The sequence below is a fragment of the Amblyomma mixtum genome, chromosome 5 (assembly GCF_055824585.1).
Source record: "Amblyomma mixtum isolate Tamu chromosome 5, ASM5582458v1, whole genome shotgun sequence".
In the NCBI taxonomy this organism is placed as follows: Eukaryota; Metazoa; Arthropoda; class Arachnida; order Ixodida; family Ixodidae; genus Amblyomma; species Amblyomma mixtum.
The window spans coordinates 46,977,640-47,000,422 of record NC_143016.1 but is presented as its reverse complement, the minus strand read 5'-3'; the positions used below and the strand labels follow the sequence as shown (position 1 = coordinate 47,000,422).

The 22,783-nt window shown below is 45.0% G+C and overlaps 1 protein-coding gene across 3 annotated transcripts in view; it reads left to right on the top strand.

The window, feature by feature from the left end:
* LOC149341994 (arylsulfatase B-like) overlaps positions 1-21,484 on the top strand; it is a 42,103-nt gene extending 20,619 nt beyond the window's left edge. For all 3 annotated transcript variants that reach the window (XM_089542064.1, XM_089542065.1, XM_089542063.1), the window contains exons 2-10: positions 8,618-8,726; positions 9,294-9,453; positions 10,660-10,772; positions 10,955-11,065; positions 12,923-13,048; positions 14,762-14,888; positions 17,403-17,696; positions 19,436-19,872; positions 20,491-21,484. In XM_089542064.1, coding sequence (XP_089398190.1) covers positions 8,634-8,726; positions 9,294-9,453; positions 10,660-10,772; positions 10,955-11,065; positions 12,923-13,048; positions 14,762-14,888; positions 17,403-17,696; positions 19,436-19,872; positions 20,491-20,628 — 1,599 coding nt within the window. In that variant the 5' untranslated portion in view covers positions 8,618-8,633 and the 3' untranslated portion in view covers positions 20,629-21,484. The remainder of the gene's footprint in view (positions 1-8,617; positions 8,727-9,293; positions 9,454-10,659; positions 10,773-10,954; positions 11,066-12,922; positions 13,049-14,761; positions 14,889-17,402; positions 17,697-19,435; positions 19,873-20,490) is intronic.
* The last annotated feature ends 1,299 nt before the right edge of the window (positions 21,485-22,783 follow it).

Genomic DNA, 22,783 nt, shown 5'->3' with positions numbered 1-22,783 from the left:
TGTCGTCGTTAGAGCTAGAAGTGAAGTTGAAGAGCCGCAAGGCATATGAAAAAGCTACGCAACTCCACAAAACACATGGTTTTGCTGTATTGGGTAAAGATCTCGTGCCACTAAAAAAGGGAGACATCGCCACGAATGTAGATGCCAATAAGCTTTTGAAAAAGGTTCAGTTAAAGTTGCTGCAAATGCAGAAGCTAATAAGAAATATTTGAAGAGCAGTTACGCAGAAAGTTGAGAAAAAAATAGTGGTTGAGTATTCATATCGACAATACGACATCCACATTCGCGCCGCAAGGGTTTTTCTGTGAATAATGCTGTTCCGAAAGCGTTCATGCTGGGTATGGGTAATACGTCTCCAAGGTCGGTTTTAATTACAGCCTTTTCGATGCTCGTACGGTTATTAAGTTCGCGTTGCAAACACACACTGATGTCTTGTCATTTGAATTATTCAGAATCGTAAGGCAGCTGAAAAAAGCACGTTAGGAAGAATTTTGAAACGATCGTTTCCAGGTAATTGTTAATTTCGAGAAAGAATTTATAGACACTGCTAATTTTTTTTTGCTCATAGAGGGTTTGTCGTACGTGTGAGAGAAATCTGTCACGCGCACGTAAAGCTATTCACTTGGTTGTAAGTTGCTCGAAGTTTATTCAAGAAAAACGGGCTAAGCGCAACGTTATTCTTGACTGTAGACACGATCTAAAAGTGAAAAAGCAGCTACCAAGGCATGAAGCTAAGTTCCGCCATGTGGGTTTTCCTCTTCCAATGTGAAGTATCGCCCACTAGCCGGAATAAGTGGTTCCTTCTAGAAAACGTACTCTTAAAACTTAATTCTCTTAGCCACCTCAACTAAAAGTCTCGGTATTGTTTTTCAACAGTTTTTAACTCCATAAACGAAGAAAAATGAAACAGCAATACACCCAAGAATTCTGAAAAAAAAAAAAATTAGGAGTCACTTTGGCGACTAAAGTGGTGCAAGGCGAAAGCCTTAGTACAGCGTTCTGTCACGAATGTGGTTGTGAATGATGATTCAAATGCTGCCAGCGAATGACGCGTCCATTGGCTGTCTGCGTGTGTTACTGATGTGTGGTTAACATGTTAAGCTTCGCCTGTAAGAGTGGAACGCGACAGCGTCTTGCAACGCTGCCAGGGAGTCCACAGAACGCCATCGCCAATTCGGCTGTACGCCTTGCTGGACGGTAAATTTATTTTTTGAGGAAAGGAAATGTATCTCTCTCGCATATCTGGGTGGACACCTGCACCTCGCCGTAAGGGAAAGGGGGAAGATGGGAGTGAACGAAGACGCCGTATTAGCTAGACGCGCCTTTGTTCATTCCAAACCATTCAGCTGGAATTACGGAGTGGCTAGCGTGCTCGTATCGCACTCCGGAGACCCTGGTTCGATTCCCCAACTCGACCAATTTCGTTCTCGGTTTTATTGATTTATGCGGTCTAACTAGAAAGGTTAATTAGGCTATTTCATATTTATATTATTGTATTTCTATCCATCGTGTTCTGTCATTCACCTGTCAATTGCTGGAACTGTCTAGGATGTTCGACACAACGTATATGAAACGAGCAACGTCGAACTGAGTGGGGAAGTGCGTGGTGGTGGAGCGAACGCGGCTTATCTGTTTTTTTCAGCAGCGTCTCATTCCGCGGACGCTGTTGTCGCTGTGGCGCGCGTCTTTCTTTTCTTTTCTTTTCCTCTTCTTCAGACCTCTTCGTTCTCCTCTATCTTAATTAGGCTAATTGATAAATTAAGCAATTAACTAAACTCAGTCTAACTTTGTTGGAGCATCACTATACGATCCCTTTGATTGGTTGCATGCTTACTAGCCAAAGTACAATTGGCCCCATTTGAAATTCGCGCACTGTGACGTCACGAGCATTTCGACCAATTGAAAAGCGTGACATTTTCTGTCGACAACTGCTGCTTACAACGATGAGGCATTAAAGGCTTCCGCCTTAAAAGATTTTTGAGCGGGAAACCATTCATGAACGCATTTTTTTCATATAACGTAAGATTTCTCTATAACAATTAATATATCCGCAGATGACCCTTCTTCAGTCTTGCTATTTTTTCTATTAACCTTTTTGCTAGTGTCAAAAGCCTTACCCAATGATTTTCTATGGCAGTCTCAGCTGTCCGATGCGATCGATGGAAACGCTTTAAAAGAAATATTTAGCTACATATCAGAAGAATGGATCGTTACCTTCAATATTTCTATAACAATATATTACAATTTTCCAATTTTCAAAAATTTTGTCCGACAATGTTGGACTTGCATACGTATGAGCGATACTCAACGAATATTTTAACGACACCTCGGTGTCGATAAGCAGTTATGCCAAGGCCAGGTTGTCTAGCGATCGTAACGAAAGAATTACAGCGCAGCAAACATACATACACATAAGGCAGAGTTGTCCTGGCCAGCCGGTTTTCTTTTATTGTGGAAGTCTGTACTGTTGCCGATGCGCGGTACGTGTTAGCGTCATAACCATATGCTACGAAGGTCGAACTAGTGAGAAACGACTACCATGTGACTTTCACTCTCGATTATAACTGAGCTAACTCGCAGTTTACCTGGTAAGCTCCTTTTGTTCCTTTTTTATTAGTCCTTATAAGTGTTTGGCTGTACTGCATGAAGAACATCGCTCTGTAGGAAATCATTGGAAGGGCAGGATGCTGCAGATCACACTCCGAAGAATGTTATTCACTACAGTAACTACACAAATAAAATTTAATTTTTGCGCGGCACCTACCTGTGCCGTTTTGCCAGAGCCTCACTGCTCACATGCACCTTAGCGCAGCAGGCACAGGTGCTGTCTAGCTTTCGCGGACATCACTATTAATTGTTACGCAACTGTGGAGTATTATGATGCTTTTGTGAACATATTGATGTTAGTTGCCTGGTCTTCCGATGCGTAGAAAAATTTTGCTTTTAAAGTTTGCTTTGCGCACGCGCTGAGTAGCTGATTATCGTAGAAAACCAAAGGGATGCGTTTCTGTCAATCAATAGCAGAAAACTACAAGCGTACCAAGAAGGGATCTGCGGATATACTGATTGTTATGGCTCAGTCTCACGATATGCGCGAAAATTGCGTTCATAAACAACTTTCTCTTGAAAAAAATGTCCTTGTCCAGAATCTCTCTGTGTCGGTTGCTGACCGAGCCGAGCGGCACAGCTGTGAATTGGTAAAAGTATTTTGTAGGGCGCCTAGTTAATTGTTTTTTCTAGACGTTTCATAGACGTTGACTTCACGCTGTGGCCCCATTCCAGTTGCGTATCATCTTTGCTAGGAATTAACTGTTCATGTTCTAGTGATTCTCAGTGACGCGACAACGCCTATACCTATAGCGCTTGAAGCAGCAGCAAAGGTGGCCTCGGCCGGTAAGAGAGCGCCAAAACAAGATTCAGTGCGTGAGAAAGAGGGTTTCGGTTAAAGATCAGTTATGCACTAAATGTGTCCTGTGAATGATCACACTTCCTTGTGGAGGAAGCAGTCTTCCAAGATACAGCCGTATTCTCAGATTGAGCCGCAGCAGTATTCAGGAGCGAGACCCACCTGGGCATTTCTTGTGCATGTATTACGGTTTATGGGGGTTTAAGGTCCCAAAGCAACGCAGCCTATGAGGGATGCCGTAGTGGAGGGCTCCGGAAATTTGGACCACCGTAACCACCGAATCACTGCGGCGGCTTCTAGTGCATGTATTATCTGCATTAATATAATATCACTGGACGTCCACGTTGAGACTGTCATATTTCTTTAATGCATGCTGGATTCCAAAGATTGCATGAAGTGAACCACGTTCTTGCATTGACCACGGGCTGCAATGATTAGGAGCACTGAAACAAATTTAGCATTTTCCGGTTACAGGGATGGCTTAGTTGTTTTGAACCTCAAGAGAAGCAAGCCACTTGCAGATTTCTCTAATTTTCATTTTCCTCCCATATTCGCCACTAAAGGCAATGCACCTGCTCCAGTGGGGATGAAGGGCCTTTATGCCAGAGAAAAAATAACCTTTTAGATTACTAGAAATTCCTCTACGGCTTCCATAACGCCATTGTACGTGGTAAAGCATCGTCTGGCAAGTTACTTTTTTAAGTTGAGAAAAAATGTGGAAGGGTGAGGGGCAGTATTTGGCGAATAGGGAAAGTAATGCATTAAGCGGAACCCACTGCGGCGGATTGCTCCGACGGCAGTCGCCGAGGTTTGGGCAGGAGGGATGTCTTGACGATAGAGGACTCCTATGTTCTGCATTTCCTGGTCTCGTTTCTTAGATTCTTTCTTTTGGACACTTCAGAAATTGAGTAACAGTATCCGGTGAAGAAGTGACCTCTGTCAGGGAAATCATTAGGCAACGCACTCTTGGAATCCCTAAACTGCTGCCATCACCACCCGGCTGAGGGCGTGACCTTCGCCTTCTTTCGCGTCGCAGATAATGAGTGCTTCCGTCACTTTGGTTATTCTTTGCTTTAAGGTTGTTAGTGGTGGACCCAACAGTCGTTCATAGTAATGAATTGAGCAAGTCTGTATGACATACAAACAGTTCCAATATCTTCAGTAACATGCGTGTGCGCTTCCGCCGAGAGGCGAGGAAGAGTAGGACCCACCGAGAAGAAGGTTTTGAGAAGCTACGCTCCCTGCATATTACCTAATCCACTCACTCCTGTTTACTGCCCAGTCTAGCTACTACGTGCGCGTAGGCAACTGACCATCTTGCATTATCTTTTCTAGGACGAGTTTGTTGCGGCAGCCGATTGTCTCTCTTTTCTCAGCTCATCTTCAACGCACTGCTTGGCGTGCTTGATAACTTGCAGCCATCGTTTCACAGTGGCTTATGAAAAGAAATTGTCATGCAGTGTACTGACCATATCTTGGTGAATATCAGTCGGTGACCTTGTTTTTAAGTGGATATATTTAATGCGCCATTCAATGACCATGTTCCGGCTCCTCCAGTTTCTCGATTTTCGACAAACAAGTAATGTCAACGACCTCCAAAAATATAACACAGAGACTTATGCCCACCCTGCAAAAACACGTTGGAACGACATTTGAGTGGAATGGTATTCGAGAATCGGGATGGCGTTCAGACTTGACGGAGTTTCGTGGACTCCGCGACGATTTAGAAAGGCAGTGACAAACTTCAACTTTCACACGCTATATGGCAGTGGCACTAACGCCGGCGAGTTTTGTTTTTGTTCGTTTGCTTGTTTAGCGTCTCTCGCATGTGGTGTTTTATTATCATAGATTACGGTGAAGCAGGCGCCGCCGATGATGGCCTTCAGTTTCTTTTAATATGGCCGTTGTTATGCCTTTAGATACAAAAACTGAAGAGGCTATATCAAACCGACGAGATCGAAGATGACCAAAAGAGCTGCCATGTTGTGAGGCTTTACTAAAGTGGTCAGAGTAAATAAAACGAACTCTCACAGGTAGTGTGGGTAACTGAGAGCAAATATTTACACGTAAATTTCTGTTCCCCAAACGATGGCGAGAAGACTGCATACGAGGGTATACGTGCGAGCGTGACGGGTCTGTCCGTGCTCGTCGCATTCTTGGGACAAAGCAATTCCGTAGCGTTTGCTGGGGGAGTCGGCGTGAGTGTGCGGTCCCTATGCCGTTTTGTTCGATGCCCGGAACCGGAATTCGGGTGGCAGTGGGCGACGAGCTTTCCCGTGCGCCTGCCGTTGGAGGTAGCTATATCATGCGGACACAACCGTTCGCGACATTGGAGAGATCCAGAAGAAGCTCCCGCCGACTCCGCTGAATTGCTCTTAGCCGTCTAGGTGACACTAACGTCGCTGCTTCCGCTTTCCCTATGCGGGAGGGGGGGGGGGGGGGGGGGGCTACACCCTCGCCCAGCCGGTGCTGTTACGACTCGTCATGATCAGCCGTATCGAGACGGAGGGAGAAACACTCTTTCCACAGGACTAAAAAAAAAAAAAGAAAATTCAACAGCTGCACTTCTTCTCGGAAGCCATTATGCTTAGTTTTCATTAGAAGTTGCAAAGGAAGTAACGGCGTGTTTCCTGTACAACACACACGCATACAGGGCTAGCTGTCAGTGTTTAGTGAAGTGAAGTGAAGTGAAGTTTAGGCAGTAAGTAAGGAGGGCTGACCAAAACAAAACCACAACTTGTGATCTGAGCTGCGCCTACGGTGTCCTAATAACACCGTGTAGTAAGTACTGTTGTGCAACTAGACTTTGGTTGAGAGGACTTGAAGATAACAAGAGTGATCTAGACTCGGAATGGTTTGAATACGCCTGTTCTTGGCGCATTCTGTTCCCCAAATGATGGCGAGAACACTCCATACGAGAGTATAGGTGCGTTTGAAATGCATTGTAAACTACCTAACATCTCCCTGGTGGTCAGTCGACTCGAATTACGCTTCAACCGAATGCCGCAGAAAAATTTCCTGCAGAAGCACAAGACAGGCAACTTAGCCCTCGGTTCGATGGCTTTTGAAACGCTAGGGCAGCACGGGTATTAAAAGTATGGAAATATTAAATGTTAGTAGGTAAAGAGATTATGTTACGAAAATACTGTTTCAAGATTTGTAGTCGCCTACTTTTGAGTTGTGATTAAAACTTTTCAGTAACCCCTCGTACGTGCAAGTACCGCGAAAACAACCTGATACGTCTGGATCTAGAGGCACTTGAGCGGATCGGTATAGAGATAAGTCAGGCGTTATAGAGGATACAAAAAACTGTCTCTTGAGGTAAAAGTAGAACAGCCACAAAGTCATGTGCATTCTCTCGCCCACGTTACGCACGCCCTACAAGAAAAAAGAAAAAAAGCAAGTACAGATGCGTCCAAGCGCTATATCATAAACTGCGCTAAGCGCTGTTACTGCGCTTTCGCAAGCGTCGATAATGGAAAGCGCATGTGCATGCAAGAGCGACGTCACCAACGCAATGATGTAAAAACTTTTCTTTTCTTGTTCAAGGTAAATAAAAGATCGCAGCAGCAGCAGAGAAAAAAAAATGATGATGCGCCCATCCGCGTGCTCTTTCGTTCGTCTTTTTTTTTTTTGCGCATTCCCCTTGGTTAAAATAAAATAATATTCGAAGTAGCAGCCGCTACTGTAATTTTGTAGGCAGCATTATCGACGCCTGCAATGTCCTAAAGAGTACCAGATTTTAATGCGAGAGCATTACTAGTACGGTTACAAGAAAAGCCTGGGGTGTGTGTTAGTGTGTATACTCACAAATGGTACAGCAAATTGAAAGACACTTGAGCTTCGCCTTTAAGGGTGGAACACGACAGCGTGTTGGTGCGCTGCCAGGGAGTCTACGGAACGCCATCGCCCGTACGGCGCGACGCCTTGCCCGTTGGACAAATCGGAAATTGTTTTTTTTTTGAGGAAAGGAATGCTTATCTTGGTGGACACACGAACCGCATATGATACGATTTTTTGACGCAACCCCCATTGTAGGTCGCCGGTTCGAATCCCTGCCACGGGCTAGGCAGTAACTCAACTAGTACGTTGATGCTGCACGAAACGCTGAATCGCATGACACTATTCGAACATTCTGCGGCAAACAGTTGACATGATACGATTGTTTTCACGCAGCCCCCGATTATTTATGACAAGCGGTGCCGACTATTACTACTACGCGACGGCTTTTCAAACGCACGAGATGTATACGCTGTCGCCTAATGTTCAAAGCGGCGGCCGCTATTGAAGCTGCGCTATTGAGAAGCAGCTGAGTGGTTTGCCTACGGTGACGTTCACGGACTGCATTTGCGCTTCCTTCTCGCCACATTAAAAGTGGAGAGTGCGAGGTGCGATGCGCTAGTCGCCCTCTATTGCAACCCATTAAAACTGGTGTAACAAAAATGCCCTCTCATTTATCAGAGATAAGCTAGATACAGGCGAAAACCGTCCGGGGTTCACGAACATCAGTAATCTGCCCCTCTCCTTTTCGAAAGTGAATGCAATGGCGAGAGACGCGCGACGCTCCTCGCGGCCTCCCCTTTGCTGTGCAGCGCTGGGGCTCAAACGCAGCCTTTCGTAAACTACTATTTAGTGAACGCAATATGATCGTCGAGGCGTCTGTCCTTTTTTTTTGTGACGGTGATGGAAGTTGAGGCTCATGGGTCTTCTATGGAAGCCGTTGGGTCGTCAGCGGCCACCCGTAGGAGACGCTTCGTCCACACGATCGACTCAAGCAGCCAGACCACCGTGCTGAACGGCTACCCCTGGAAGGAGACCCTCCAGCCAATGGCGTCGACCGATTGTCATGACGTCGCGGTTAATCCGTTATCCATGGTTAATGCCCCCCTCCCACTCCCTGCTAGCCCCTGCGATATCACGCCATCTGGTGCAAAGTGGTCGATCACGAAACTATGAAGGTTGTTCCACGCCGCTGGCTGCAAGGCTTCGTTCTCGGGGCATTTGCAGCTTCGTTCTTGAGTTGCATACGACTTGCGACCACCCACATTCCTCATTTGTGATGACGTGTGCACCTTGTGAACAGGCATCAGGGCATATTAGGGTAAATATGCGCACGAGTGTAACCGCAGATTCATGAAGCACACACTTGAAACCTGTTTTGATGGTAAAGAAGGGAACGTTATAAGCCTTGCTAACCTTTGTTTCCCACAGCGCTCCGACAGCCGGGATGTCTCGCTTAAGGTTGATGCTGTTGCTGCTTCCACTGGTGCGATGTGCCAAAAGACAACCTGACATTGTGTTCATCCTAGCCGACGATCTGGTGAGTGGAAAGTTCGTTTTTTTTAACCTAAAACATTCATCCGAGAGCAGTTTTGCGTTTCGGAACGCAATTCCCATTTATTTTCTCACTCATTAAGCATGAAACGGTTCCAGCGCTACACATTTCTTGAGATACATTTCATGCTTACACGTACTCCCGACGGTGAGATAAACTACATTTTTTATGCGAAGCATACTACTTTAGCTACCACTTCAGCCCTTCACCGTGGTTATGCGCCTCCAAATCACGTGATACATGACGTCACACCACGTGACACGATGACGTCACGGCAGTGGAGAAACGGGGGCCAACCTCGCGCCGTCGCTGTGGTTGTGCGCCTCCAAATTACGCGACACGATGATGCTTCGCATTCTCCAGGCTTAACCAAGTTAAGCCTCAGCATTTTTTTTTTCAGTTAAAGCGCAAAACGATAGTACTAAATGATTAGTTCACAGGGTGCCCGTTCAGTAGGAGACTATTAAAGGGCAGACATAGCGACTGAATGTGATGGCGCTGATCAAGGGAGCTGCAGTTTACATCTGCAGTGGTCATCTCTGTCTCTTGCAGGGATGGGACGACGCTAGCTTCCACGGGTCCACCCAGATCCCCACGCCAAACTTGGACACCCTGGCAGCGGACGGCATTATACTCAATAACTACTACGCCCAGCCAGCCTGCACGCCTTCGAGGGCGGCTCTCATGACGGGGCTTTACCCTATGCGCATAGGTACTGTCTATACAAACTGCTCTAATGATTAATAGGCCTGTATATTAAGAAAAATGAAGTCCGATTCACGGATTTAGCGGAGAAAGATTTGATGGTTTGATATGATAGTTCATCGCTTTTCAGAGAGATCTTCAGAGATGTCGATGCGGTGGTTGGCCGATAGTCGAAAGGATCGTCGAAAAAAAAAAACTGTGCTGTGCTACCAGACGCGAAGAAAACGAAGGAAGTGGACAGGACGCAGCCAGACATAATGTGCCATTAAGCCTAAGGACATTATCATCCACTTCCAGACATCCACTTCCATCTTCTTACATCTGTTAGAGTAGTGTAGCTTTTTCGACAATGCACCTGCACTAACTAGCCTAGCTTGCGACTCTACTACTATAGTCGGATACAACTTAAGTATGCAGTGAAGCTCCGCCCACATTCAGCCTCTGCGCACAGAATTCCTCCACGACGAAAAAGTAGACCGCTGTTTAAACGTTTCTTGTTACCTAAAAATGAAGTTTATCACAAGCTTTATGAGCTCTAGAATTTTGATACGTGGATTGTTTGGTATAGTGAAACATTAAAAGGCTGATTTCGTTCACTGTTGCGATTGGCCAGCGGATTAATACAGGACGCTGCGGACCACGGCCCAGTGTTAGCAACTGCTGCTTTTTAAAGTTGTATCCTACTATAATGTCCAAAGCAGACGCCAGGCGTCTGCTGCCTGTGAGGCTGAGATGCAATGATCTTATGTTTTCTCTCTCTCTCTCGATCTACATGTTTAAGCATCTCCTTTGCTATTTTGTGTGGTGCAAATGCTTTTAAGAATGCAAGATTCTTTAAAGCGTTCTGAGTTAGTCGCAAAATAAGTGTTGGAAAACATCTGACCTTTGTTTTTTAGCTGAATCACAGTGGTCGGAAAACTAGGATTACTCGAGTTGTTTCTAAGGGGTTACTTGACCAGAGTTAGCCATAGCTTTCACCGAGGCGCTACGCTCGTCATCATGCGAGTTAGCAGACAGACTTTGTGCTTAGGAGGAAGGATGCATGGGAGTTTAGAATATTGAGAAAAAGTGTGGTCATTTGTTGATTATTCCACGATTATAATTGTTACGGAAAAACAGCCTTCATTTTACCACTAATTTCAGCTCAGAATGTGCACAGATTAAACTGAGTTACAAATCTCATCGACTCGTTTGCTCTGCTTCTGTCCCTTAGGCATGCAAGGCCTCGCGGTCGACGTAGCTGAACCGTGGGGACTTCCTTTGGACATGCGCATTCTACCTCAGTACCTGAACGACCTTGGATACGAGTCTCACCTTATTGGAAAGGTGTGTCTACCTTGCTTACGTGGCAGTTTACCGATGGGTTCCTAGACCCACTGGAAAAAAGATTAAGTGACTTTAGAAGGGATCCTAGTGAGCCCTGGTTCTACGAACCAGCAAGCGTTTAAGATCGATTATTTTTCGTAAATCTGAATGTCGTCGTGATCTCTTTCGATTCTTCTCCGCAGTGGAACCTTGGATCTTACACATACAGTCGGACTCCATCAATGCGGGGATTCGACAGCTTTTACGGCTTCTTCAGCGGAGAGGAAGATTACTACTCCCACACAGTCACATACGTACGTTCCTAAAATGAACTCTACGGTGAGCATTTATATGGCACGGCTGGTCTTGTCGAGAAGAAAGCGTCTCGGAACGCCTCAGTGGCCAACTAATTACATCACACTGTTTCCAGACTGGCAAGGAAAATATGGCATAATCAAGGATACGTCGCATGGTTTGGTGTGTTTTTAAATTCATGTAACACAGCGCAACGAAGCATAATTTGTTAGCTTTGTTTTGCCTCATTCACATAATAGCTGTAATTTCGACCACCTGGGGTTCTTTAACGTGCACTGACATCGCAACGTGCACTGACATCGCACAGCACACCGGCGCCTCTTGCGTTTGGCCTCCATCGAAACGCGGCCGCCGCGGTCGGGTTCGGAGTACCCGGGTTCGAACCCGACCGCGGTGGCCGCGTTTCGATGGAGGCCAAACGCAAGAGGCGCCCGTGCGCTGTGCGATGTCAGTGCACGTTAAAGATCCTCAGCTGGTCGAAATTATTCCGGAGACCTCCACTACGGCACCTCTGTCTTTCGTCTTTCACTCTTACCTTCCTCCCTTCCCTTACGGCGCGATTCAGGTGTCCGCCGATATATGTGAGACAGATACTGCGCCATTTCCTTTCCTCAAAAACCAATTTAACAATTTATTTTTACATAATGATGATGATGATGATGATGTCAGTAGCGCCTGCTTACGCTTGGAAAACCAAAGAACCAATCTTGTTGAGTAAACGCCACGATATCTATGGGTCTTATATGATTCTCGAATAATAATAATCATCATCATCACACTGGCTCCATGAAGTTCAGGACAAAGGCCTCCCTACAGACCTCTAATTCAGCAGGTCCTGCGCAAGCGGAGACTATCCTATTCATATTAATAATCTTGGTACAACCTGAACACCCCCACTGACCCTCTCCCACCCTCGGCGACATCTTCTTCATTATGCGCTCCGTTAGTCTGACAGACCATCCGCTATCTCTTCCATTCTCACCCAAGTTTATTTTTCAATCCGTTTCCCGCCCCGTTCACTTTTGTCCCAATCCGTTTCCCCCACTTAATGCAAAACAACAATTTGGGGAGATTGACAACACGCACACGGGAAGATTGACTTGCAAAGCGAGAAATTTAAAAAGAAACGGCACCCAATTCGAGCGGGGTAAAGGTACAAAATGCGCTCCTGCGCATAAGCTACTATTTAAGCAGATAATGTGCACTGAACGCATAGGGACAGTTTTCATAATCGTTACCAGAGATTCAGTACAAGCACTACTGGCTCCTTTAGCTGCCAGCACGGGGCGCATTGCTTTGAACATTTAAATATAGCGCGTTTACATCAACCGCGACCTTAGAAAGAGATAATAGAGAGAGTTCGTGTAGCTGGGACGTACTAGCGTAGACACATACCGGTTTACCAGACGCCCCCCACCAGGCCGCGCGCATGCAATTGCGCATGCGCAGCCGGCGTCCTGTCAACCGGTATAAGTCTACGCTAGCCCACCTCCAGTATGTTAAATATATATAACGAGCAAGTTAGTGCAGAACAGAACGCGATAGGACGCTAGGCTTAGCGGAACTGGCTGGGCGCGGTCTAGAGCTTTTGGTAATAATAGCAGAGTACGGCACTACATAACCGGTTCTAACCCAGCGTTCCCCTTATGCGCTAGGCCTAACATGCAGCTGAACCGCCTATTTTTAAGGAGGCCAATGAATGGCAGTGAAGTCCCATTTGCCTGATGCCACGTGAAAAGTTTGAATTATCCAAATCTGTGGAAAACATCGAAATCGCGAAAGCTCCGACTTTTGATTCGTGTGTTTTGTTTTTAATGGACGTACAAAACAGCGCTCTGTGGTTGCCTTTTTTATAGGAAGGTCACACGGGCCTTGATTTTTGGCTCAACACTGAGCCGCTGTGGTCGGCTAGTGGGAAATATTCCACCACGCTGTACACGGAAAGAGCAAAGTACCTCATCGAGAACAGAAACAAGTCGAAGGTAAGGATAAGCACAATGCTCGTGCTTAACATCGAGGGGCATATTTTCAGTTAAACAGATTTAGAGTGTCAAAGAGAGAAGAAAATAATTATTCTGTCACGGACTAGAACACGACAAAGTGGGCAGTGGCGCGGCACAGAAATATCAAAATACTCCATTCCTTGTACATGTGTGCGTTTGTATCCGCTATCCGTGGGTATGTGCCATTAAGTCTGAGGACATCAATCAATCAATCAATCAATCAATCAATCAATCAATCAATCAATCAATCAATCAATCAATCAATCAATCAATCAATCAATCAATCAATCAATCAATCAATCAATCAATCAATCAATCAATCAATCAATCAATCAATCAATCAATCACGGAGGGCTGACGCTAGACTCGCCGCCATTAAATCGTTACATCGCCATATGTCATGTAGTTCTGTATTCATCGGCTTGCCATCACGTAATAATATAAATAAATAAATGAATAAATAAATAAATAGTTAGTGGAATTTTGAGAAAAGACATGGCGCTGTTACTCGCGGCTGAAAGCTAATGATCTTAATTTTATAGTCTCGAAATAAATAGACAAGTAGGGAGATGAAGTGCAAAAAACGACCCAAATAACGGAGAACAAGGCATTACATCGTAGATTAAAAACTCATTACAGTGCAGTGTAATTGTTTAGATACGCTATTTCCTGACGGGACAACACAACAGATGTTTTGCAGACACAAGTGTCCAGCTTCTGATAAATCATGGATACGTCTACCATTGCATGTGTGCGCCAGCCCTCGTGTTCGTAAGAACACTCGTCAAACTAAAAGTCGGCTTGCCGTCGCCCGACAGCCAGTGTAGGGTCAGATCGATTTTCAGACGCGATTTTAGGGAGCTCTCGTGTTTTGTCTACCGGTTTTTGAGACACCTCCCCGTTTGGCTGATAAAACAATACCCGCAGGACTGTGCAGTTCGGGAGACACGTTTGCAGCATGGTGTATGCCATATTTTGTTTTTGACACAATACGCCGGCTTCAATTTCTCCTGGTTGAAACTCCTGCGCAAGTCACTGTTGTACAGCTTATTCGGAACGGAAAGTATAGCGCCATGTTTGTTATGCTTTTTTTCCTCCTTGTGCCGTAGAGGTTGCGCTGTTCCTTTATTCGAAAATGTGCCGACTCGTCCGAAGACATACCCTTTTCCAGCACATTTGGATTGTGCTCACCTGGCTGCTATACTATAGATGACGGATGCCAACAGTCCTCGAAACCAAGGACCATAGAGGATGTTTTTTTTTGTTTTGATTTGTGGTGTTCTACACTGGGATAGCAATTGGCTAATTATTTGAGAGATAATTCATTAGAAAGCAGAAAAACACAATCACACGCCGCAGGTGGGATCCGAACCAACGACCTCCGAATTTGGCGTCCGGTGCTCGGAGGTCGTAGGTTCGGATCCCCCCAGCGGCGTGTGGTTGTTTTTTTCTACTTTATGACCAATTATCATTAAAATTATTACCCAATTAATCTCCTAGTTGTGAACACCACAAATTAAAACAAACAAAATAGAAACATGGCGTATGCTCCTTGGTTTCGATGGCTGTTCGCTTCCGTCATGTACGTTATAACGAGCCCCTCTTTTCCCGTCGCTTGTCTGCTCAACTACTATATTATAAGTACAATAAATAGCGAATTACTATAAGTTTGTTCCGTTTCTCTGTTTGCAGCCGATGTTTCTGATGCTCAGCCATCAGGCCCCACACGGTGCGGAAGAATACGCCCCCTTCCAGGCACCGCAGGAGAATATCGACAAATTTCACTACATTGGAGAGAAGAACAGAACCATATTCGCAGGTGAAGAAAGCTTTTCCTAAAGAAATTAGGCGCTCGTTACCGCCACATACTTCCTGCTATGCTTTAAGCGCATCGTAATTAAGTGGTAGGAGTACTGTATATAATAAAATGCTTCTGATATGATGTGGATATCTGAAATAAACTAGCGCATTGCGAAGATTGAGACCCTATGTTCATTTCCGCAAAAAAAAAAAAAGAAACTGCAGTCATTCGCCCCACGGAGAACTGAGAAATTTCGAATTAAAGTCTAGTCGTGGTGTACCTCCTTTCGGGGACGTTGAGGACGCGCAGAGAGCCTTGGAATAGGAATGACTTGTGTCAAGGTGACAAGGCGACAGGTGACGTTACTGTAAGCCGGTTAAGCCATGCGGTCACTGACGCATTTCATGTCATGCCCCATGAGTACAACAGCGCGAGCGAGACAACCGTCTCCCGGACGTACTCTGAGATTTCCATTTTTCAACGTTTCAGCGCTGTGCAGGGTTGACAACACGCAGGCCAATCAACGTGATTTTGTTTTGGTGGTTGTTTTGCGAAATCTTTTTTTCTTGTTCTAGGGAGATAAGCACATACCCTGTTACCGTTCAAATGAAGTTTATTCATGAGCTGGACTTTTTTGTTGTTTTGTTCGCAGATGGCCTAGCATCAAATGAAGTTTATTCATGAGGTGGACTTTTTTGTTGTTTTGTTGTGTTTTGTTCGCGGCTGGCCTAGCAAAAGCGCTCCGCCGCGTGGTACTGCTCGCGCATCGTCGTCTTCTACGAGGCACAAATGCGTGATTTCGCACATACTCGAATATAGTAAACATTCTTGGTATATATATATATATATATATATATATATATATATATATATATATATATATATATATTTGTAATTTAGTGCACAGACTAAAGGGACATTCTAGATAACTTTACCCAACTGTTGTTAGTAAATATTGAATATTTAGCTTTTTGCCACTGCGCTCATATTTGGTCGGCAGCAAAATACGCATTTATTGGTGTGAGAAATTAGATTAAAAAATAGAATATCGTTTCGCTCCAACCAAACTGAAATCATGACGTCATATCGAAAAAGACTCCGTGCTCGCCGACAATAAATAAACCGATGTGTGGTCTAGCCCCAGAGATCCGCTACGAAAAAAAGAAAGATGGGAAAGTTCATTTGGGAAAATGGCGCTTGGCATGACAGTTCCATTTATATTTTTCTAACTTTCTACCTTCCAATTAAACTAAACTTCTATTTCATTAAAACGAGGTAATTAGCTACACAGGCCAATTTCAATTTGTCGTCCTTATCTCTTTAATTTACTCTCAACCCGCTGAGGAGAGTCTGCAGTTAAAGTGAAACTGAAAAGTTTTTTTTTTCGATAATATTTAAGGATTCGAGTGCAAAAAGCTGTTTGGTAATGAGAAGTATTTCTGCGCTACCATTTAAAATGGTGACGTAATCATTGATTAAAGTCGCGACGATATTCAGGCTTCTTCTCACTGTCTCGAAGGAGTGTGGAGGAACTCATGATGATGTTCATGCTGGCGAGATTTCATTTAGGCGCTGCCTTCGCCCACATCCTGCCGGGCGTCGTCCGATGCCGCTAAGCGAAGCTTCACGGGCTTTACCTTCAGCGGCGTTGGTTTCCTTCCTTCAAGCGACTGTTCATTCCTTGGAAACGTTGCGCCGTCGTACATGACGTCATTAGTATGGCACCTGCCCTGCATTATACGCTGCGTAGAAGCCTGGACGCCTTCGCTGATTTATTTAGCGACTATGTCGTCATTTCAAATGATAGCTCGAAATACGCAACTTCGCTTGTTTCACCGGAAAATATCACGCATTTGACCTTTTTTAAAGGTGCAGTGAAGAGGAACCTGAACTCGTCTTTTTGCCGCGGGAACTCGATCGACACGTTACGAACATTCTTAGAAACTTCGACTTATTGCCCTGTGCGGCCGATTTCCCTAATTCAATCGAATTAACGTCCGGCTCCCGCCTTTTTTTTTTTCAATTCTCCCCGTACGTTGGGGAGAGTCGACCAACGCGTGGAGTGCCTTTCACCCAGTCCCGCGGCGGCTTGCCGCTGTGCCATCGGCGGAGTAATACGTAGTAATCCGTAGTAGCAAATAGTCCGCGCGTATTCTTATTTCTGTGGGCTTATTTTGCGGCTATATTATCTGCGAATGAAACTATTTATTCACGGAAACCTAAAAAACAAAATAAAGCGAAAGCAAGGCCTCCACGGAGCTGGCTGAAAGGCACTCCACGCGTTGGTCGACTCCGGCCACCGTACGAGGAGAATTCAAAAAATAAAGGCGGGAGCCGGAAGTTAATTCGATTTAATTAGGGAAATCGGCCACACAGCGCAATACGTCGCAGTTTCTCAGAAGGCTCGGAACGTATAGATCTAGTTCCCGCGGCAAAAAGACGAGTTCAGATTCCTCTTCACTGCACCTTTAAGCACGTCGAATTTTGAAGCCGCTTCAGTTGCCCTTAACGAGCGGTCTTCGTGTATTGCAGGGATGTTGGACGCATTGGACCAGTCCGTAGGCGAGGTGTTCCAGGCGCTAAACGATGCCGGCATGTTGGACAATGTCGTCGTTGTCTTCAGCAGCGACAATGGCGGAGCTCCCTTCGGCGCCCACGCCTCCCGCAGCTTCAACTGGCCACTGCGCGGCGCGAAGGGCGCACTCTGGGAAGGAGGCACCAAGTCCGCTGCCTTCATCTGGAGCCCCCTTCTCAAGCACCACCGCACAGTGTCCAAACAACTGATGCACATCACGGACTGGCTACCTACATTCTACTCAATAGGAGGTGAGTGCACAGGTTTTCGCTGTTCGAAATGGTTTCAGTAGTACGAAGTCCATTTTGTTTTTTCAACGTTTGAGGATTCCAACCGCACCAAGTGCAGGTAATCATATCTTCAAGGATGTAATAACTTGTAGGATTAGTGAGGTAAACGCAACCTTGCTTCGTCAGGATTTTTTAATGTTAGGGTTTTATATGTCGGTCGCAGTACAATATGTCGCAAGAGCAGTATATTAAGTTTATTTATTTTTATACAGGTACCTATGGCGCCACATTTGCATGATTGCACACGCGCCATTTAAAGAGTATGCTAAGAATAAGCTAATTCGAACAGAAAGGTAACGTACCCGAATCTTGAAATAGGTTTTCAGTAATTATAGTGAACGGAAGCCGTACTAAAGTTTCTGCCAGTACAGAGGGCAAAACGCATGCCTAGAACAACCAAACTGTGCGTTCCGGAGCTCCCAAAGCCGCTGCGACCAAGAAAGCGAAAAATGACGATGAAATTTTATGAGTTTAACAGCACATGTTTACATCCAGACCATTTTTAACCAAATCTTACGGCTAGTTATCGCGTGTTACGCCCGAAACACTCTCAGAGTGTGTTCTAGACATGCGTTTTGCCCTCTGTACATAGTCACAATTTACAGTAACTGAAAACCTGTTTAACGATTAAAAATTGAAGGAATAAGGAACATCAGAACAATGAGGATCCAATATCTAAACTACTGTCACCGTTCAGTTAGCCTGAACCATACAGATTCAGAACTGTGTAATAAAGTCAGCACTAGAAGGCCCCATGTGTGTTGCTGCTACACAGATCAACGTCATAACTGTGCCGGAACATTTACATAATAGACACTGAAAGCATAGCGCGTACCGCTGCCGCTACTGCTTACCGCGTACCGCGCCACGCCACTGCGCATGCGCTGATTGGTCATGATGCAGCAGGCGGGCGTGCTGTTGATAGGAACGTGGCGCCATCTGCCGCCACAAGGGCGATCTGCGCATGCTCAGTGGCGCGGCGCGGTACGCGGCAGCGGTTGCGGTGTGCGCTATGCTAAAATGTCCATTGACGACTATGCTAAAAGTAACTATTGGTAAAAGGTTCGTGTAGCCTTCGCTGCGCTGCGACGACTACATTTGGTTTACCGTAGGAAAGAAAAGGCGCTAACACGTCCGCGTTATTTTAGAAGCTTCGGCAAATAACAAGGAAGATATACTAAGTGGATTGCCACCAGAATAGCCAGATATTGGACGCAACTTAAGCGAACAGCGCTTGTCGCGTAGATGTCTTTACATTTTTCTTCAGCTTGTTCTGTTAGCTGTCGCACAATTTTTTAAGTTCCCATATGAAAACGTCTATGAAAACGGAGTTTAACTGGGAGTTTGCCGTTCGTGCATGTTGATGCACTTTTGAGTGCGCTCGCTGAACAACATGGCTGAAATAATCGCGAATTGAATAATTCCTGCCATTTAGCTGTTATATGCACATGACAAGAGTCGATCCTGGAGAAACTGAAAGCAACCGACCGGTCGGTTCTTTCCATCACAAAACTGCCTCAACGTACGAAATCGTTCAGTGTCTAGTGCGCTGATGACCCTTTCCTCATAGTCATTTCAGCTCTCAATTCCACAATTTTATATCACGAACACTATTCTGTTCTTTTTGAGCGGCCTATACAACGCTCTCGCTCATGCTTGTCGCTCTCTAACATCACTTATGAATTTTCCTGCGCTTTCAGGAGGCGACGTAGCGAATCTGGGAACAATAGACGGAGTGGACATGTGGCGTTCCCTGTCGCTCGGGCTGCCCTCACCACGCGTCGAGATGCTCTACAACTACGACGCCTGGATTTTGCATGCCGCGGCGGTGCGCCATAACGAGTACAAGTTGGTATTGGACGGCACCGGTCTGTTCAACCAGCGGTATCCTGTGCGGGGCGGCCGCCGTCCGTTCGACGACCTGGACCGGCTAGTCGCAAAGTCCCAGGCGGCCAACGCTTTGAGGCGCTTCTACAAAACGAAGCATCTGAACTTTTCTAAAGACTGGCGGAAGAAGGCAACGCTGACATGTGGAAAGAAGAAAACTGAGAATTTTTCAGGGAAGGACTCTGTATATCTGTTCGACGTCGAGAAAGACCCCTGCGAGCTGAACAACCTGGCCAGATCTCGTCCCGAGGTTAGTACGGTAGTCCACACTATGCGACGAGTGTAAATGCGAACACGGAATAGTGGCAAACCATATCAATATGAAGCACTGAAAATTTTACGCTCGTCTGTGAGCCTCAATTTCACCTCCGCAGCCCTTACATTGATTACTGCGTTTCGGGAACGTGTAAAAAGTGACTCAGTGAAAACTGCGTTCTTGATTGTTATAACAACGTAATTGAAGTTTACAGCACATTTCTAATAATATTTTCAATATAAGATGCTGCAAATACAGATGAAATTCTAAAGGTGATTTAGTCCACAAGAAAACCCTGCCGAATAACCGCTGTAATGTTTAACAGTATGCGGCTCTGAATTAGCAGGTAACGGAAAAAATGGTGCTTAATATTAATTAGGTGCGGAAACTACACTACGTGTAATTGGCTCGAGAAATACAGTTGCTTTTTATTTTTACGGGGTTATATGCATTATAAATTAAAGATCATTACTTCGCCGGCCTTACCTGCAACGTGACTTGCTCGGAGACGCTGAAAGAATTCAGCACATTGTGTTATCACTCATGCTCTTGTACTCAGCATTTTTTGCTATAGACTGCACGCGTGCTAATTTTGGCTCATATTTTCATCAGGTTGTGGCCTCCTTGAAGAAGCGTATCGACCTCTACGCTGCCGTGGCGATACCTCCGCAGAGTGCGCCCAAGGATCCCGCCGGTTTCCCTGAGCTTCACAATGGAACCTGGGCGCCATGGTTGGATTCGCTGCTTTGACAACGGCCTTTCCGCTAGTTCTTAGAGAGAATTTTTTATCGTATAAAAAAAAGATTCGCCCTATATCTGGGCCCATCTCTAGGATTTTGAAAAGAAATGAACGTTTTACCTATTTATTTATTGATGCATACTATCAGTTTAATCCGGAGAGATATCGGAGTGGGATACAAGCATCAATTTGCGATAAACACAGGCCAGAACACGAGAAGTGAATATGATATGTTTTCTATGTGCACTACTCTTTTAAACATGAAGAATAGAAGGTTGAAAACTGTCCTCGATTTGGTGCGTTGACAACCTGAGTTCGAAGGCCATTCCAGCTGAATGTCGTGAAAGGAAAAAATGAGTATGGTGTAGTAATTCAGAATGCGGTGTCGAAATAGGGGCCTTGTAAGCTTACATGCCACAATTATGGCCTTTCTAAACGAACACAAAAAGTGCACCAGTGCAATAAATGCGAATTGTGATCTGAGACTGACAAGCATTTTTGCAAACATTACTGAAATCAAAAGCGAATATTTGCGTAAGAACTAACGCATGATTAAGAAACGAAAATAACGTTTGGTTTAACGACACGTTATTAAGAAGTGGTGAATAAACATTTTCTTGGTGTATACCTGGACTGTAGAATATCATGGCATGCGCACTTCCATGATTAAGCCAATAAAGTTGTGTGCGAGAGAGAGGCTCGACACGCCGTCTGATTGCGCTAACATGAACGAATGGGGGTTGTTGACACTTGAGTGGATGAAGAGAATGAACAAACGACGATGGGATGCCATCAACAGTCATTGGAGCCGCATTGCTCTGTTGTTTTGATTGTATCTTGTTTTGTGCACTGCAATAAATCGGTTGTTTGAAAATTCTTCGATGCTGAACTTTCTTTTCCGTTGAACAAAGGCTCACGAACCCTGCTGGTACCATGGTATCTGAAATATGCAAGGAAATTGTCCTTCTTCGTAAGGTCAGGTACTTGTTTCCTCTTAACACGCTTCTAACGTTATATCACGCTAACGTTATATGACCTGCGAAGTCACAGTATATGGTCTAACTTATCCTACTACACTGTTCATGTGGCGTAAAACGTAGCATTGCGCGCAATTATTTTTTTTCTTAAGGTGCATGATTCAGTCTTATTCGCATATAACCCGATCAATATTCAGGTCCTATTGTCCAGCTATAATTAGCATGTGCTATTCTTAACTTCAGAGCTGATTCAGTGCACTATGAGCTGTCCCTCTATAACGCTCACTGCTCCCCTAGGAACACAAGCACTCCGTCAGCTTCATCCGCAGCTTTAGCCGCACCATGCTCATTTTTTCTTTGCTACAAAGCTGTGGTGGTTACTACAGGATCTTAAGTCAGATACGACACTTAGTTCATGTAAACAAGCAATTCGAACACTTCAACCAGGAATAGAATAACAAAAATTATAACAAGTTGTTTGCAATGTTCTGAAGTTCTTTATTGTTTTTGTATCCATAAGGACTGCTTCTGATGTATATGCTTTGTTTATTTATGGGCTCATACATGCAACGCGTTAGACTGTTTACTGACGACCACGAAACAAATAAAATAAATATGTCGTGTCAATTGTTTCGTGCTCGGCAGTAAAGTATGATGTATGGCGTACAACCAACTAGGCCCACTTTATCCACGGACCCTTCACAAAACTCCTGTGCTGAGTTCTGAGGTCCCTTAATGAAGACAGGACCTCAGAACGCAGCACAGGATTTGTGTGAGGAGTTCCGTCTTCGTAAAACACGTATGTGAAATCATGAACTGTGACTAACACAATTCTGATTCTGATTTCCGATTCCGTTTTCTCGTGGCTGCCAAACAGGACATGCATGATTTAAAAGTGTTTTAAACACAGATGAGCTGCTTCCACTCCTTAGCGTGTACGTATGCGTTAGCATTACAGATTTTGATTTCAAATGGAAAACAAAAGCAAACAGCGGGACGCAGGCAGCGCTGTTTAAATGTCGTTGGGGAAAGGACTAGCCTGCATGCATTAGGAGGAGCAATGATTTCACGTCTTATTTAACAACTTATGAGGGACTGAAGCTTTAGACCCTTATATCTCTAGGTCTCTTGTCAGTACACTAGGCAGATATCAAACCACACTGTGTCCGCTTAATACCGTTCGCACAGA